The following is a 17,231-nucleotide window of genomic DNA, read 5'->3' as shown; positions in this document are numbered from 1 at the left end:
ACATTGCATAAAAAGGTTTAAAATAATTACAATTTCGCAATAATGATATTCAAAAGAACAACGTTATGATTATGCAAATTATTTTTAAATCTAAAGTTAGAAACATTTGCATTATATTCAAAACAATTATTTAACATTCTCCCCAATGCCAAAAAGTCAAAATTACCATAACTAACATAGTTACTAAAGTAATGTACAGAACACAACCTAAACCATGTCTGAGTATTTCTTGCATAGGGTTATCATTATCTAAGTATTCAGTTATTATCCAAGTATCAGTTACTCAAGTATTCCAAGGACAGAACTATTCAGTCAATGTATTTAATGATATATGTTATATGTTTGGCCGAGAGGCATTAATGGTTGAAGACGAACTGTGGAGTGATGCTTTTAAATTTCAGCCAGTAGATGTTTAAGTGGTGCCCTGAGCCAAAATGGCTCCATGTTTTGCATATGCCAATCAATTGTGTAGTGTCACCCATTTCGTATGATGAATACGAAATGAGTGACATAAAAAAGACATCTTTCAAATGTGGTGTGCTTAACACCCTATAGTGAATCTTTAAAAAGCAACTGCACACACAGATTCCAATCTTTTCCTGTGGCTCATCATGAAAAACAAGATTTGGGCAGAAGGTGCAGTTTAAAGCGGCATTTACCCGTGTTTGTTCCCTATGAGACACCATAAAGTCAGAATCACACCCTCAAAAGACAAATTAATTCAAGACAACTCAAGAAATATGTAATACATGTTGACATTTGGTGCAGTCAATGTTTTTTAAACGTGTTATGTAAGTCTGAGCTGTTGGTTAGGTCTCTGATGGTCTGTGTCATTGAATAGCAATCACAAAAGATGTTCATCCTGTGTTAGTGGGAAAGTGGACATTGTGGAAATAATAACCCAACCCTCATATATACTAACAGTGGCCAGTTTATTAGGTACATTTTAAAATAGTAATTTAGCAGACATTTTTAAGTAGAACAATTTACAGTTAGTGTATTCACCTTCAGATCACTAGTAGGGACACAGACAGGATGCAATAGTAATACTAATTAGATTTAGCAAATTAAGTAGTTATCCACATTGTGCCAGAAAAAAGAAAGAAAAAGTGCAAGCATTACTTCTCAAAAGGCAGGGAGGGCAGGGGCAGCGATGTAGGATTTGAGCATAGCCTGGTACATCCCCTTGCTGTTTATATCACAATTTTCAGTAAGCCCAAGACACCGTATTGTGAGAAGAGCTCAAAATAGCAACTGTTTGAAACACTGGAATTGGCGACAATTCTGCAGTCAAATGTTGCTTAGGTCACTCATTTTGCCCATTATTACATTCAATCAAGAATAAACTGAATTCCTTCATGTTTGCCTCACTGCCACATGACTCAGTTGTCTATAGGAGTTATCAATTTTCATGAACAGGGTGGTTTACCTGGTAAATTGGAGATTTGTTCCAAAAATCCCCCCAAAAACTCAACCAGACTTACTTTGTGACTTAAGCTGTTTCCAAGAAGTTGGTTTCACGATAGTTACGCTTTAAGATCCCACAGTGCATCTTTAACTGGAATTATCTACAGGTGGAAGGAGTCAAACTGCTTCCAGAACACAAAATCTTGCAGAATAATGAAAACAATGACTACACCATTGTTTTTTCCCTCCAGGGGTGTCCCTCAAAAACTAAGAATGACAGAAAAATACAACCAGTCAATTTATAGACAAGTAGTTTAATCTTTCTGAGGATTTGGGCGAGACAACACTTAAACATCAAGCCATCCATATTCTGAAAGTGTTTAGTAGAACTTGATTGAATGGGAACCAACTCCAACTTTCCACATGCATTTTTGGCATACCACAAACAATCAACTATTAGTATTTGGAAGTGGTACTATCCAAAAACAATGCTAAGAGTGCTTTTCTCTAAACAAGGTAGGAACACATCAGTTAAAAAGTTTATAAAACAGCCAAAGTAAAACATGATTCACAATTCATGCTTTTAAAAACCACTCAAAATAGCAGGCACATCAGACTGATGCTGGTGTTTCCACTGTCTGTAGTCACTTATAAAGACTGATGCTGGTGTTCCCACTGTCTGTAGTCAATAATAAAGACTGCGTCAATCAGATTAATGTATGAGGAGGGTGGTTCTGGGTGGCCAATCATAATGAACATAACAGTATACCGAGATGGACTAAACAATTTTGGAAAATGCACAGATATTGTCTACAAGTAAGAGGGCACAGGAACAACTTGACAGGTTATAGGCGTTCATAAGAGCACATCCTTTACTTGGATATGACATAGGGGGTATCAAGGATGCTGCAGGTGTCCCTTTCTCATCCATTATGACATGACTTCCTATTACATTTCGCTTTCATGTGCAAGCTGTGTCGCCGTAGCTTATTCGTAGCCATAACCACAGTCCTCACCAACAAGCTTCTTAGTGTCCAGGAAGGCAACATAGCACTAGTAAGAGACAGAGACCATAATATAGGTGCCCTGTATTAGCGCTCAGCATCTCGTTTTTTGTGGCTTCCTCTTGTAAGTCAATTCTAAAAACAGGACAACTTATTGATTCCAAAGCATAGAGCTTTAGCACAAAGCATGCTCTGATGCACTAATCACAGCCTGGTCCCCCCCACCCTTGTTCTCTTTCAAACAGATGACCAGCAAAGCAGGGAAATGCAGAGTTTCTAGCTGGGAAGGAGACTGGAAATTGTTGCTTCAATATGGCAGCTCAAAAAGACAGTCACTCCTTTAAAATAAGACAATAAGGTATCAAGGATGGGCACGGTGCTTCAGCCAAACAGTCCCCATGGCAGGGGGGCTCCAGAGATTCGCTAGGATTAACGATCAGGTCACCTTGAGCACGGCCCAGGAACATCAGGGGCTGAGCCTCTACAGTGGCTTTGAGGGTTGGGCCTAAAGGAGAGAGCAGGTTCCAGGCAATGCCTCAGACGGTCTTCATTTCAGGATGATGTGATAGCCGTCGTTCGTCTCGGCTGTTGATAAAGTATCAGATCCTATGTAATGGATGATATCGCAGAAACAATTCTTTGCAATGCCTGAATGAAAAAGAAAAACTTTTTAGGTAAGCTTACGTACCTTTCATTGTGTCCAAAACAAAGCACACTTCATCCTGGAAGTTTTGGATCATCTGAGGGAAACAAGAAATTCCATCTTAGAAGTCACAAACATACAGGGCAGTTTGGAAATATTTGGACAGTGACTCAAGTTTGGTTGTTTTGGCTGTGTACTCCAGCACATTGGATTTGAAATAGAACAATGACTAACTTAAAGACTGTTAGCTTTAATTTGAGGAAATGTACATCTATAACCACTGAAACTTTTATGAAGTGTTTTTTTATACATAGTCCCTCCATTTTAGGGGACCTATACTTTTTTCAACATATAATTGAAAAGATTATCATAAATAAATGTGTCCTATTTAGTACTTGGTTGCAAATACTTCGCATTCGAAGACTTCCTGGCAATCATCAATCAGATAGGGTGGCTATGACATGCAGAGTCCCCCAGGGATCAGTTCTCGGATCGCTACTGTTCAATCTTTATATGCTACCACTCAGGTCAGCAGGTAGAGATCAGAGTCCAAACTAAACATGGCAAAGCTGCATTTAGCAGTTATGCTGCATGCAACTTAAATAAATCACCAGAACAACTTAGACATGCCCCGAATGTATACATTTATAAATCAACGTTAAAAACACTAATCTTTTCACATGCCCATGACTGAGCGCTTAAACTTAACCACACTGGAATCGACTATGGAATCCACCAGTTGTGTTTTTATTTAGTTTTTAATCTATTACTATTTTCCTTCTCTATGTAACGCACATGTATTGCCTATTTGATGTTTTTATTCTGTTGTATTTTTATATATTTCTCTTTTTCTTTGTAAAGCACATTGAATCTCTCCTATGTATGAATTGTGCTAAAGAAAGAAACTTGCTTGCTTTCTTGCTGGAAGTTAAATCCACAAAAATCATCAGATTGTGGGTCCCTAGTGATGCTCTGCCAGGCATCTTCAGTTACAGTTTTTTTGGGCGGGGGTGGGGGGTGGGTGTATTAAGTGTTGTTTCCAGCAAGTGAAATGCATGCTTTGTTGGATTCGGGTAGGGTGATTAAACTTGAAATGGAACATTCTGCTGTTTGTCCCTTAAAAACTCCTTGGTTGCTTTAGCAGTGTGTTCTTGAACATCGCCCTGCTGCAAGGTGAAGTGCCATCCACTTAGTGTGGTTGGATATGAGCAAATAAGATATTCCAGAATCCTGGTGCTTCCATCAACAGTCACATTTGGTGAAGATAAGTGAGCCAACTCAGTAGTAGCCATACATGCCCAAGACATAATACTACTTCCAATGGTCCCCAAAAATAGGAGTACTATACATAAAAATGTGTGTAATTCCCACACAGTTACAAACTTAAAAATGTTGTGCAAAATGTTCTGCCGTATCAAGTATCCTACATTTGCAGAAACTAATAGCCAAACTGTTCTGCATAACCAAGCTTATGTTAAAAAACATCTGCGTGCCACACGCTAGCAGTTGAAAAACAAATTTAAACACCATCAATTTAAACAAAGTCCAAGTCTTACTTAAGCAGATACAAATTATTTAATTCAAAATAAACTTTAAATCGCCCACTTGTAAGGTGGATCTAGTGCAGTGTGTAGCTGCCACTTTGCGTCACTGCAAACAATTAAGGGATTAGTTCAGGTATGAAAATAAACTACAAAAATACTTCTAAAACCACTAAGACAGACCTCTTGTTTTCTGTGAGCACTATATACTTAAGTGCCGAACTGCATACACATTTGGACTCAGGTAAAAGGAACCAAAGTAAATGGAGACAAAGGCAGTGTCAGAATGAGAACCTATTTTGTAGCACATCACTTACAGGCTCAACACAACTGGATGATAAAGGAATGGGAGTCCTTTACAGGCAAACAAAGGTAAACTGACCAGGACTCACCTCATCACTGACCAGGACATGTATACCAGTGGGCCCCTGTTTAAAAATCTGACTAATCTGTCTGGGTGAGATGTTGAATAGCTGAGCAATCTTCTCTGTCAGCTCCACTGCTGTCAAGTCTTCAAGGTAGATGGCGTGGTACACTAAAGAAGACAGGCAAGTATAGGGACACATTGTCAATAACGGTCATAACCACCACACAGCCAGCAGTGTGTTAGGCCATAAAGATCCACGATTATACCATCACTTGGTACTTTGGCAACCATCAGCAGGTAAGCAAGCATGTTTGATGATGTCTCGGTACCTGACAGGAAGACGGCAGTTTTGATATTACTTTGTCTATCCCACTAACAAAGCACTAATAACATTGTTCATTAACCAGCTTTGCACACATTACAATGCCAAAACATGTTGGGCACTTAAAAAAGAAAACATAGTTTTGCAGAGAACCTATAGTATTTACTGACAATATACACAGAAGGCAAACAATTCTTATTTATACCGAAAAATGTGTTGCCTGCAGTAATTCTCAACTGGTTATTACTTGATTCATCTCTCCACGTTTCCTTCTCAAAACCCAGCAGTCACTCTCCTCCAATGGGCTTTTTGGGTATTAAATTCTGTGCATAACACCAGTAAATATTACAGTTGCTCAATGAAACTGCTGATTTTAAGTGCCCCACATATTATAATGTTTGCAGAGCTGGTTAATGGACAATTGTGTGCCAGAGATGAAAGTCACATCAAAACCATCCTATACCGCTTAGGTACTGAGGCAGTGTAGCGAATGCTTTATACATAGACAACACACAAACACACGCACAAGCATACCGAAAAAAGTGTTACTAGCTGTGTCTCCGTTTTCATGTTTCTGCTGCTGTTCGCGAGCCTGCTGGGATTCCTGGCACACATACACCGTCAGCCTGGGACGGACCACCCTACACACACAAAATTAATAAGCTGACAGATAGTATTGCAATATAGACATGGTGTGTGTGTGTGTAAGGGGGGAGGAATTCTCTTTGGATTTACTCATTTATCGTTGTATTACTGACTTCAATCAATTCTTAGAACTAAGTTATAATTGAGCTTATCTAAAATTGGCATTCAGGTAAGATCACAATGTTTCCCTTTTCTCTTCGGATTTGCCTTGTTAGCAGCACATTCATTACCTAGTGTACAAAGGCAAACTCCGCCCATGGCACAAGACAAGGCGTTACTAGACAAACTACCTCGTGGCTAATAGTGGAATAGAAAGATGTGAATTTTTAAACATCCCTCATAGTTTGCCTTGTCAAAAGACTTCAGCTAGTTGGGTACCTAGCTTGTTTGCTTAGGAGCCAATTTAGGGAATAACTACACACTGGATCTGTTGTCAGACGGAAAAGCTGCACACACTTCCATCTGCCACAGTAAGAGACGCAAACATCTCTCCTCAAAGAACAAATGGCAGACAGGGACATCCAACATTTTTCCTTGGTGGCTAAAATTCTCCGCAGCTTACAGATTGTTTTTACAACAAAAAAAGCCCTGAATAGGAGAAAATGTGAAATTCTGTCGTAAAGTAGTGGGGTCTCTGCTGAAAGTTTGAACACCACTGAGTTCAGTGGAGCGTGATGTCAGCAGGGGCAATTGACTCAATGTAATTAAGCTCACTACAAACAAAAAAAAGATATCACTATAAATTGTCATACTGGTAATTTGCTTTACAGAGAGCAATGAGGCAAGCTGCAATGAAGGATGTAGGAGGGAGACAGAAAGAGGAAGCAAGCAGAAAAAATAGTGACTAGGAAGTAGACCTACCGCCCTTTCAATGCATTGAAGAGCCTTATACCATCTGCTGGCCCACAGATCTGAATGACATCTTCCCTGGTCAGCTTTAACAGATCTGCCCCTGGAACACAGTAACATCAACCACATACTTTAGTTTAGTTTCAGGATGACATCCACAACGTTGAGAATACACATTAACTTGCATGAAAATCCATATTGACCCTCCTACCTGAAAAATTTGTGAAGAGACGACAGAACGGTGAAAAGCGGTTTCTATGGAGCCACTGCTGTGCATCCTGTGGTGTTGCCGTGGGTAACAGGTTCTGTTTGTTCCAAAAGAGAGACATGTGGAGCGAAGCCATGAAAATGATTTACCTTGAATTATTTTAAAAGCGTAGAAATGAATTCCAAAGTAGGGTCAGATGGAGATAAGACCCATAACAATGCTAGAGCAGACAGAAGAGTTTCAAAGACGTTTAAAGTACACACTAAAACTCTTTGAGACCAATGTGGCAGTCATCCACTTCTGCATAGGATGAATAACAAACAAATGAGTTTTTATCATTGTTCAATTGTTCTACACACACAATTTCTAGAGCCTGGTGAGAGAACACCTATGTGAAACACATCCTGCTTTGCTCTGAAAGGGGCAAAATGTGACATTCAAACTAGAAATCATCAAATAAATGCATATATACCTGATGGATACTTTCACTGTCTCTTGTAAGTAGATGGGACGACAACTGTAAGGCAGAATGTCTCTCAATTTTAAAATGATATTGTACCATCATGTCAAGACCTCCCCAAGCCCCAAACAACCTGGCCTACATATTTCTGTCTAAACGGAGGTAATACACAATTGGTGATATATTGACAATGGCAAAAAGCAAGGCTATTGTCAAACTACTATCGGTTTTATTGCTCAGCGCTACATCTAATTTAAAATTCAGTTTGAAATGCAATTTTTACATGGATACTACATGCACAGAGGGGTACTGAAATAAATGCTGATAAAGAAAAACTAGGTGTATTACAGTAGTCCAGTACCAGATTTGTTTGTGCTCTTCCAACTAATTGTTTTGTATTTTGTTGACAAGATGGCACAAACAAAAGGGAACAGGATTAGCCTTCTTTGACACAAAAGGCTTACTGCCCAAAATTCAAGCAGGCCATAGGGAAAATTATGTTACATGTTGCTGCCTACAAACTATTACAGACTACCAGAAAACAACTGGGAACACACGTGTAATTCTCAGGCAGCGAGTGATAAGCTTAACAAGTGCAATCCATTATTTAACGATTATATTACACATCGGTGAATGTCGCTCACTTGCATTCTAGCTGAGCGTCTAAATCGTCAAGTCTGCATCTCTAATCAGAATCAGACATTTAGAAAATGTTGGAAACTTACAATTGTATCAGTCAGACAGCTTTCAATCTATATCGGATAACAATGCAGGAGAAAGAAGGGAGAGAAAGTGTACACACCCTTTATAAAGCTGGACTGATAGGTGCAGAGAAAAGGATGACTAGGCTTATTTAAATGGGCGTTTGGATCAATCAATCATTGTGATTTGGGATGCGCGCCATACAACATATTCTTCATAGAGGACAAGTCTAAAACAGTGGCAAAAAGGTGCTTTGATGGAAAATGCTTTGATGGACCAAAAAAAAATTACAAAGGGCATGATTCACGCATTAGTAACTGTGTTTCAAGGTAACCATTAAGGGGGAAAAGAGGGAATCACAAGAAATGAACATTTCAATACGAGCATGTCACTCATTCAAATTGCTTTCCTTTTAAAATAACTGTTAAAAGGAAATGGCAGATTCAAGTATTTTAATATGACATTTCTTATTCAGCAGGTTCATATAACGAAGAAGCCCAATTCTGGGGACATTTACTAATGCATTTATTTTACTTTTCCCATTGGTTGCTAACATATTCAGACAGATAATCAAGCACAAAACAGTATTATCAAATATATTCATTATTTTTGTTGAATACGTTCAGACTGCCATGCAAATGTGATCAAATTAAAATGTATGGAATGTATGGGTCGTTCCAACAATTCTGTGCCTTTGTTAAAATACGTTAAATGTTTAACTTAGAGGAAAAAGATCAAAAATATTTATGGACATAAATTACAGTAACTGCAAAATAAAGTAACAGGGTAAAACGTAACCATGTTTCAACTTCCAATGAGCCATGAAAGAAATGGTAGCTTGTTAATAACAGGTGGTGGTGACTGAAAGCCAGCTTGTTGCAGAATGATTCATGATTTGTTAATTAACAGTTACATTCCACTTAGTTGTCCACGACAAAACAAAAAATATTCTCTGGTCTGATGAGAACAAAATGTACACAATTAACTCACTGAAGTAAAGGTATACCCGAGAAGACCCAAAGACGGTAAAGGTGTACCCGAGAAGACCCAAAGACGGTAAAGGTATACCCGAGAAGACCCGAAGACGGTAAAGGTATACCCGAGAAGACCCAAAGACAGTAAAGGTATACCCGAGAAGACCAAAAGACGGTAAAGGTATATCAGAGAAGACCCAAACCTGTGAGACTTAACAACAGCCTCTTGCATAATGAACTGAAAAGGGTCAGTATACTGTTTTTTTCAATTTCAATAAATTATTACAAACTTCTAAAAACATGTTTTCATTTCGTCATAATGGTCATTGTGTGCATATTGCAGGCATATTTGTTCAAGTCTATGACAAAACAAAAAGTGGAAAAGGTGAAGGGGTCTGGATTATTTCCAAAACCACTGGACATTAAAGCAAACGTCATCAAATAAAACAGGCTTAGTTCACTTTACATAAAATATACAAAGGCACTTTTCTTGGGGAACGACCCAGGTACACAAATGGAAGTGTGGTGGCGATGCTGAAAGAAAGTGTGTGCTACTTTGAAAATCATTTAAAGTGGAATGATTGCTAAATAAGTTAGGATATGGACTAATAAAATGTAGGTGTATGGTTTGTGAGAAGGATGGAACAGATGTCAATGAGCCATGGTTGAGATTAGAACACACAAGTCGAAGGGAAGAAGTACTTACATCTGCCACCTGAACCACAGGCTCTGGCTGATGACTGGGGGATCCATTTCTGCAAGGCATGGGACAAAAGAAAACCCTTACATTTATATGAGGGGACATAAAGGAAAAGCGACAAAAGAAACAAAAACACATCGGAATGGCATTTGCAACACCCATAAATTGACATTGTACACAATGTGGTTGTGCTTCTATCCTGATCCATACCCCTCTGCCACTGGAAAACTGTTGTGTGAGCTGTTGAAGCCTGGCGAAGGAGAGTTATTGACATAGGTGACCTCTGGCCAGGGAGAGCACTGTAAGAGAACATTTCTGTTATTCTAGTAGGGAGAGAACTAGGCTTTTTTGCATAATGCAGCTTTCCAGATGTTAGTTCTTGATTACAGAAAGGTACCCTGTGTTGTACAGACTGTCTACACATTATAATTCAACTACTGACAGAAATTATGAAATAATCCATCTTTCAGGAAAGTAGCTTCATCCCTTAGACTTCATGCTCTCTAAAGCAACACTCCTTTCCGGCCATATTGTCTTCATTTCGACTCGTTTCCTCCATCCCATTCAGTCGACATACTCTTACCTCGGTCAGGATGGTGGTTTCATATGAGGGCTGGTATTTCTCCTTCTCCTGAGGAGCCCTCTTCTCCATTTTCTCTCTGTCCGTCTTCTGCTTCCGGTCTGCACCTTTAGGCTGTAAGGGTAAAGTAATGATGTCTTTTGTTGATAGTGCTAGGATGTGCCTATCACCTGCCAAGCACAATTCCAGACATTTCAATACATGGTTTCCGATACAACACAAGAACAACACTTCATCTGAAATTATTCTGTGCGAATAAGTAATATTTGAAATATAACTAAACAAAGTGTCATCTGTTGATGAAATTATATGCTTTTTCATTGGTCTCATGCACCAGGAACTTATAGAACAGCTTTCACCAGTTTCCCTGCGGTACAAATACCAGGTCACACACATGCAAAATCCCTTTTCCATTCATCACCATGGATAACAACCAAAGAGCTGAAAGAAGACAGATAGTTGTTGATCTACACAGATCAGGTAAAGGATGTCAAAAAAAATACCACTAAACTCAGTCAGGGAAATAATGAAAATGCATTCCCACTTTAAGATTTCAAGATGGATTATTGAGTACCAGTGAATCGTTTATCCCTAGCCAGTGAGCTTCACTAAATGAAACCTCATGGTAACAGCAGCGGTCTCCAGCCAGACAGTCCTCTCACCTTGAAGACCTTCACCTGACAGCTGGCAGAATGCAGGTGCTCTGTATACTCTCCACCATCGTTCTCTTTGAAAGTGTCGATCTGGATGCGGAAAGGCACACCCTTCTCTCCGCCGTGCTTCCGCATGGTGAACTCAGTGCTGATGCAGTGAACCTAAAACAACGAATTGTCACGGCCACTTGAAAACGGGAGGATGTCGCTGAAGTTGTGATGGGACAGAAACATTGTTTAATTCTGCGAGCCAAGAGCTCTAATTGAGACAGCAACTTGACAGTTAGGAAGATAAGCAACGGCCACGCGGCTGTTTATCATGCTACCTGGATAAAAACGGAAGTTCTTTTTGACGGGTCCCAGAGGAACTCCACAGTGTTAAGCTGAGTAGGGTTAGCCCTGGGGTCGACCATACCAACTGACATGGGGATATCTGCAATGGAGCATTGTCAGACATTATCAGTAGGTCTGGGTGAGCACTCAGTAATCATGTCACACAGGCTTTTGTCAAACATCCTTCATTTCAGAGAAGACACTGGCAGCCCCCTCCAGTTCTGCACCCAGAGTAGGCCAACAGACCCAGAGGTAGAGATCTTACCCAGGTCAAGGATGCGGTCTCCAGGCCTGTTCCATCGCCAACCCTCCAGCTGCTGGTGCTCTGTGTACTGAAGACGGCGGTCATGGAAGACCACTCGGATGATGCTCTGAGGATAACATAACACAACTGAGGAACCCAGACGTATCTGCATTGCAGGTAGACCACAATGTAAATGATGCCATAGGAAGAGGCCCAGGCATTTGCTCACTCTCACTCCTATGGTGATGTCTCAGTGTGTTCTTGTTGATGTTACCTTCACCATTTTGCCAGTGATTTCTGGGAGTTCCCCCATTTTCCGATTGTCAAGCATTCGAATTTCATAAGACTGCCCTGAAATTTAAAAAAAAGCACACGCTTTAGCTCATAAACACTGCTTCTTTGCCTTGTTACTTACAATTAGTAACAACTGCACAAAAAAAAAGCACACTAATGCAGATGGCACACAGGCTGATGCTAACCTTGGTTGAGGTAGGTAAGCGTTTCGTCATGCAGTTTGATGGCAGGTGAGGTAGCTGCGCACAGAACATACTGGAAAGGAAGAATCTTGTTCTCACTGTCAGGTGGCAGGTTGGACTCCTCCTGCTTGAAGATGGGGAGGGCCAGCACATCACTGGAGAAAGAAGCGTACAACAAAACAGACAATTAACTGGCAACCCAATGTGGTTCACAGGAAGATAAAATTGCCATAGTATCCACATCTATATGAAAAAGATCTACAGACTTTATATCTCCCCAACATGAGACTGAGAATACACCTACCTCTAAAATAAAATGGCATTATTAAAATATTTTTTTACGTTTTTTACGATAAATAGCACTACGAGCCACGAGAAAGGAGCAAGTGATTTATACTATCCTCTAGCTTCACGGTTCATTAGTCACAATGGCAAAAATGTGTATAAAACAATCAGCTACAGGGGTATCCAGCCTGGGTATCTCATTCTCCCCTTCAACATAAGAATTTCACTGACAATGAGGCACTTTGCTGGCACTTTGGCATTATGTAACAGAAACAAACCACTCACAACCCCGGCTTTCAAACTGTGTTTTGTATCTCCTGCACAAAAACTGTTCCCGACCTTGCAAAGACCCAAGTGCAAGAGGTGATGAAATACTATAGATCAAAAAGTTATAATACGTTTTACCAATGATGATCCAACAAAATTACTTAAGGAGCTATTTCCTGTGCTAGGTCAGCCAATGTTGAACATAATAAATTGCTCCCTTTTCTCCAGATGCGCATCAAACTCACTAAGAATAGCGGAAATTAAGCCTCTTCGAAGAACATCAGATCTGGATCCAGACATATTAAACTATTATAGGCCAATATCAAACCTCCCAAACCTCTCAAAAATCTTAGAAAAATTTGTTTCCCAACAACTGAATGCCTTCCTGAAGACAAATAACATTAATGAAATGCCCCAGTCCGGTTTCAGACCCCATCATAGTACTGAGACTGCACTTGAGAAGATAATAAATGACCTTCTAATGGCCTCAGACAAAGGTTCCGCATCCATCCTGTTGCTTCTTGATCTTATTGCTGCTTTTGAAACAATTGATCACTCCCTTCTCTTAGAGAGACTGGAAACCCATATTGGGCTACGTGGACATGTTCTAGCCTGGTTTAAATCTTATTTATCTGAAAGATATCAGTTCGTATGTGTGGATGGCATATCCTCTGACAAATCAAAGGTATGTTTTGGTGTTCCTCAAGCCTCGGTTCTGGGCCCATTATTGTTCTCACTATATATGCTACCTCTGGGTGATGTAATCCAGAAACACAATGTACATTTTCACTGTTATGCTGATGACACACAGTTATATAGTATCTGACAAAAGTGAATATTTGTGAATATTTGATTATATCTTTTCAGGTGACAACACTGAAGAAATGACACTTTGCTACAATGTAAGGTAGTGAGTGAACAGCTTGTATAACAGTGTACATTTGCTGTCCCCTCAAAAAACACAACACACAGCCATTAATGTCTAAACCGCTGGCAACAAAAGTGAGTACACCCCTAAGTGAAAATGTCCAAATTGTGCAAAAAGTGTCAATATTTTGTGTGGCCACCATTATTTTCCAGCACTGCCTTAACCCTCTTGGGCATGGAGTTCATCAGAGCTTCACATGTTGCCACTGGAGTCCTCTTCCACTCCTCCATGTCGACATCACAGAGCTGGTGGATGTTAGAGACCTTGCGCTCCTCCACCTTCCGTTTGAGGATGCCCCACAGATGCTCAATGGGGTTTAGGTCTTGAGACATGCTTGGCCAGTCCATCACCTATAGTTTGCATTTCTAGGAGGACATGAGGTCCTGGCCCACACCTGAGAAGTACCAGGCTTGAAAGACCAGTTGCTGTCCCTGTCCAAAGACCTCCTGGTTGTGTTGAAGATCAAGACGATACCTGACGATTTCAGCTGCCACTGTGTTGATACCTCCCCATCCCCTGTGTTGTCCCTGTCCTTTGTCCATCTGGTCATGCTTCCAACCTGGACTAAATTTAAATAAACTCTGGAGCCCACATGCATTTATTAATTATTACAATTTGTACTCTTAATATGTTCACCCGGCAAAGACAGAAGAGGACTGGTCACCCCTCTGAGCCGGAGTCCTCTCGAGGATACTTCCTAAATTTCGGCCTTCTTAGGGATTTTTTCCTAGCCACTGAACTTCAACACTACTGTTGTTTGCTCCTTGGGGTTTAAGGCCGGGTGTTTTGTAAAAGCACTTTGTGACAACTGCGGATGTAAAAATGCTTTATAAATACATTTGATATGAATCACTAATGCATGTCTCTTGATAATCTGGAGTAAATGAGGACTAATAGATTTTCTGATAAACCCAATACATTTAGTAGATGTTTTTTCCCAATGCATTACTGAAATGTTGAATATAATCTGTCTGGATTTTGAGATTCAATCTGCCTGATCCACATCTAAGGATTCAAATTAACTTCTTGGTTCACCAGCTACAGTGATTTTTTTTACCCTAAACCCTGAGCTGGAAATGTTTTGCCTCACGGGGACCGGCAAAATGTCCCAATGAGACAAATTTTTTCTGGTTTTACTATACTCATTGGGACATTTGGTCCCCATGAGTTTAGTAAGACCTAAAACAGACACACACAGTGAATGAGTGTGTTGTGCAATGTTTCCCAAAATGCGCCCCCCCCCCCCCTCCCACATTGCACAATTTCCAAAACATATTGCGAACTCAACCAATGACAGATGAGACAATCCATTGCTTTAAGGGCAGGAGGTAACCCTGGTAACGGAGACAACAGCACTTGTGTTGTGTCTGGAAGAATTGATTTCGCTTCCATTCGCTGGGCCGGAAAACACTGTAGTAATTTGGCATTGACGCTAGTAGTTGCAGTTTAAACTAAAACTAACATTGAAACCACCAAGCCTATGAAAACACCCAAGACACGATCTCAGTTAAAAAGTATTTATCGCTGTAATCTGTAATTGCGCCACTCCGCTCCTACCGACGGTGGGCTACACTGCAGTTGTCGCTGCGACTGCTGCGCATGTTTTAAATAGTACAGCTATTAAACTACATCAGAAAGTTTGGAAACTATTTGTTGTGCTGTAAATCACACCATGCATATACTCATTATTGAACATAACAGTATTTTTCTTTCCCAAAAAAGCCATTAAAACACATGCACTGTATAGAGCCGTGACCAAACGCTAGCGTGGCCGGTGAAATAAATAAAAAAGTACCTGTGTAAAGCCAATACTTGTAATTCTAACAAGATGGGTTGAGAGTTAATATATATTTTGAGATAAACTAAAATATTGCACTCTATTGCGACTTCAACAGCAGTAAATGCTTGTCATTATTTTGATTTTTTTTCTACATGTTTTTAAGAATGTCTGACTGAGGACAAACAATGTTTAAATGTTCAATGTGATATGACAGAGTGCCTAACAAATCAATGGGGACCATAACTAACTTCTCAAATGTGTACACTGACCTTACAAGGGGTTTACCAGGTGCCCATACCTGACAAAGGGTTAAAGGCATTGTTGGCAGAACTGACAGTGGCAGCTGATTCATGTACTGTAATTAATCAATTAAATGCTTGGCAGTCAAATACATATTGCGATCAGGTTATACATATAAGGATGGTACATTGTTTGCTGCAATTCAGGACTGCACTGTTTGTGTCACAATGACTTTCCTACCCTCACTGATTAAAAACATTTCCCAAAAAATTCCAGGGTTGATTCATACCTCATACTGTACGCCCCAGCACCAAGTTCCTGTCCAATGCCAGAGAGACTGGCATCAAAGTCCTGGACCAGGCCGGATTCAATGACCTCGTCCGTAAGGGGTAATTTCAGAGCCCAAGCCATGACGACCGTGAGTTCAATTCCAGTCTAGGATGTATGAAATTCTCAATCCCCGGTCTTAGAAGTCCACGCTTTTTTTTATTTTTTTACAGCTGGGCAGATGGTGTTCTGCTACTAACTGAAAGAAAAAAGTCAAAACACACAAATAGCTCAGTATAAATAGCTACATGTTATCGTAGCAAGAAGAGTGAAAGACTAACGTTATTTGTGTTATAGTTTTACAGTTTAAAGCTTAACAAATCAATTGCCAGATCATATCTGGAGCCTCTAGATTGTATGGACCACAAAAAGTTATCACAGCTGAGGTGGCAGGTATTAACATTCAGTATCACTAAACACATTGAAGGTAGAATGGCATGACGTACAGTATAATATGCTGTGTGTGAAGTAGTAGCAGTCAATTAAATTTGTTCATGACATTTCTATAAGTTCACATAGATGAGAAATGGTTGTAGGTTTTCGCTAGCAATTTATTGTCAACACAGCATGTGTTATATTACCTTATAGCTAGTTAGTACTTATAGTACTTATATAGGCACGGAACCTACCTTAAAAACCAAGTTGGCTAGCTAACCCTGCGACCACTGCACGCCATGTCCCTGTTGCTCCCTCGTTCTCAAAGTAAAGTTAAGCATGAACTAACGCAACGCTAGAGTAGCTGTATCACTATCAGGCTACGAGAACGGTAGCTAGCAAATGTTAAGGGAAACAGAAGCTGTGAACACTAACTATTTGAACATAATAGCACTGAGTCATATAGCTAGAGTTTGTAATTTATGAAATCGGCAATAAAATGTATCGTGATAAAAACAAAATATACAAATGTATCAAAATATGTTTGTTTATCTAGCTAGCCACTAAACTAGAAAACCTGATTCCGTAATTTCCGTAATATTATACTACGGTTGGTTGTTCCAACAGATTTTTGTCACAAGTAAATCGTCGCCTCCTGCTGGATTGGAGTGGAAATAATCTTCGTAGGTCAGTCGGCAGTAGTAGCAAAATGAAACATGGGGTGCACCGCAAGGCTGGACTCAATTCAGCCCCTTGGCACTTGCCTTAGCCACTTTCCCACGGCGAAAGTCCCCTCTCAAATACCTTCCGTTTACACAAGCTATGCCCTCAGCCTTTTATTTAGCTTGAGGGGACAAGTAAACAACGTTGCTCACTTGCAGAGTTGGTATCACCCACAGTTCAATACAAACTGTAACCACG

The 17,231-nt window shown here is 40.0% G+C and overlaps 1 protein-coding gene across 4 annotated transcripts; it reads right to left on the bottom strand.

The window, feature by feature from the left end:
* Positions 1 to 913: 913 nt before the first annotated feature.
* Positions 914 to 16,923, bottom strand: tfcp2 (transcription factor CP2). Of its 4 annotated transcripts, none has more exons than XM_010890547.4 (18): positions 16,565 to 16,923; positions 15,898 to 16,134; positions 12,112 to 12,263; positions 11,907 to 11,983; positions 11,654 to 11,759; positions 11,382 to 11,488; positions 11,065 to 11,217; positions 10,406 to 10,516; positions 10,033 to 10,121; positions 9,829 to 9,877; positions 8,172 to 8,198; positions 7,459 to 7,503; positions 6,990 to 7,083; positions 6,791 to 6,881; positions 5,819 to 5,925; positions 4,988 to 5,130; positions 3,100 to 3,151; positions 914 to 3,017 (listed from the first exon to the last, which is right to left on the bottom strand). In XM_010890547.4, exons 2-18 carry the CDS (start codon positions 16,017 to 16,019, stop codon positions 2,959 to 2,961), a joined length of 1,584 nt encoding a protein of 527 aa, XP_010888849.1. In that variant the 5' UTR covers positions 16,020 to 16,134; positions 16,565 to 16,923; the 3' UTR covers positions 914 to 2,958. The 4 variants fall into 4 exon arrangements, with proteins under 4 accessions (XP_010888849.1, XP_010888850.1, XP_034151875.1 ...); XM_010890548.3 differs by having other exon boundaries at positions 914 to 2,996; positions 16,565 to 16,922; XM_034295984.1 differs by lacking the exon at positions 16,565 to 16,923 and adding an exon at positions 16,382 to 16,402.
* Between the last annotated feature and the right edge of the window lie 308 nt (positions 16,924 to 17,231).

Source organism: Esox lucius, chromosome 12, assembly GCF_011004845.1.
Source record: "Esox lucius isolate fEsoLuc1 chromosome 12, fEsoLuc1.pri, whole genome shotgun sequence".
Taxonomy (NCBI): Eukaryota; Metazoa; Chordata; class Actinopteri; order Esociformes; family Esocidae; genus Esox; species Esox lucius.
The sequence above is the reverse complement of the archived record's forward strand: the minus strand, read 5'-3'. Positions and strand labels throughout refer to the sequence as shown.

What these genes read in the sequence shown, in the direction of transcription:
- tfcp2 (XM_010890547.4), bottom strand. Translation starts at nt 16,019, where the DNA reads ATGGCTTGGGCTCTGAAATTACCCCTTACGGACGAGGTCATTGAATCC. An exon ending in TCACTGGCAAAATGGTGAAG is followed by an intron (nt 11,760 to 11,906) that starts GTAACATCAACA and finishes TGTTATCCTCAG; the next exon opens with AGCATCATCCGAGTGGTCTT. An exon ending in CTGTGGTTCAGGTGGCAGAT is followed by an intron (nt 8,199 to 9,828) that starts GTAAGTACTTCT and finishes TATCCGATATAG; the next exon opens with ATTGAAAGCTGTCTGACTGA.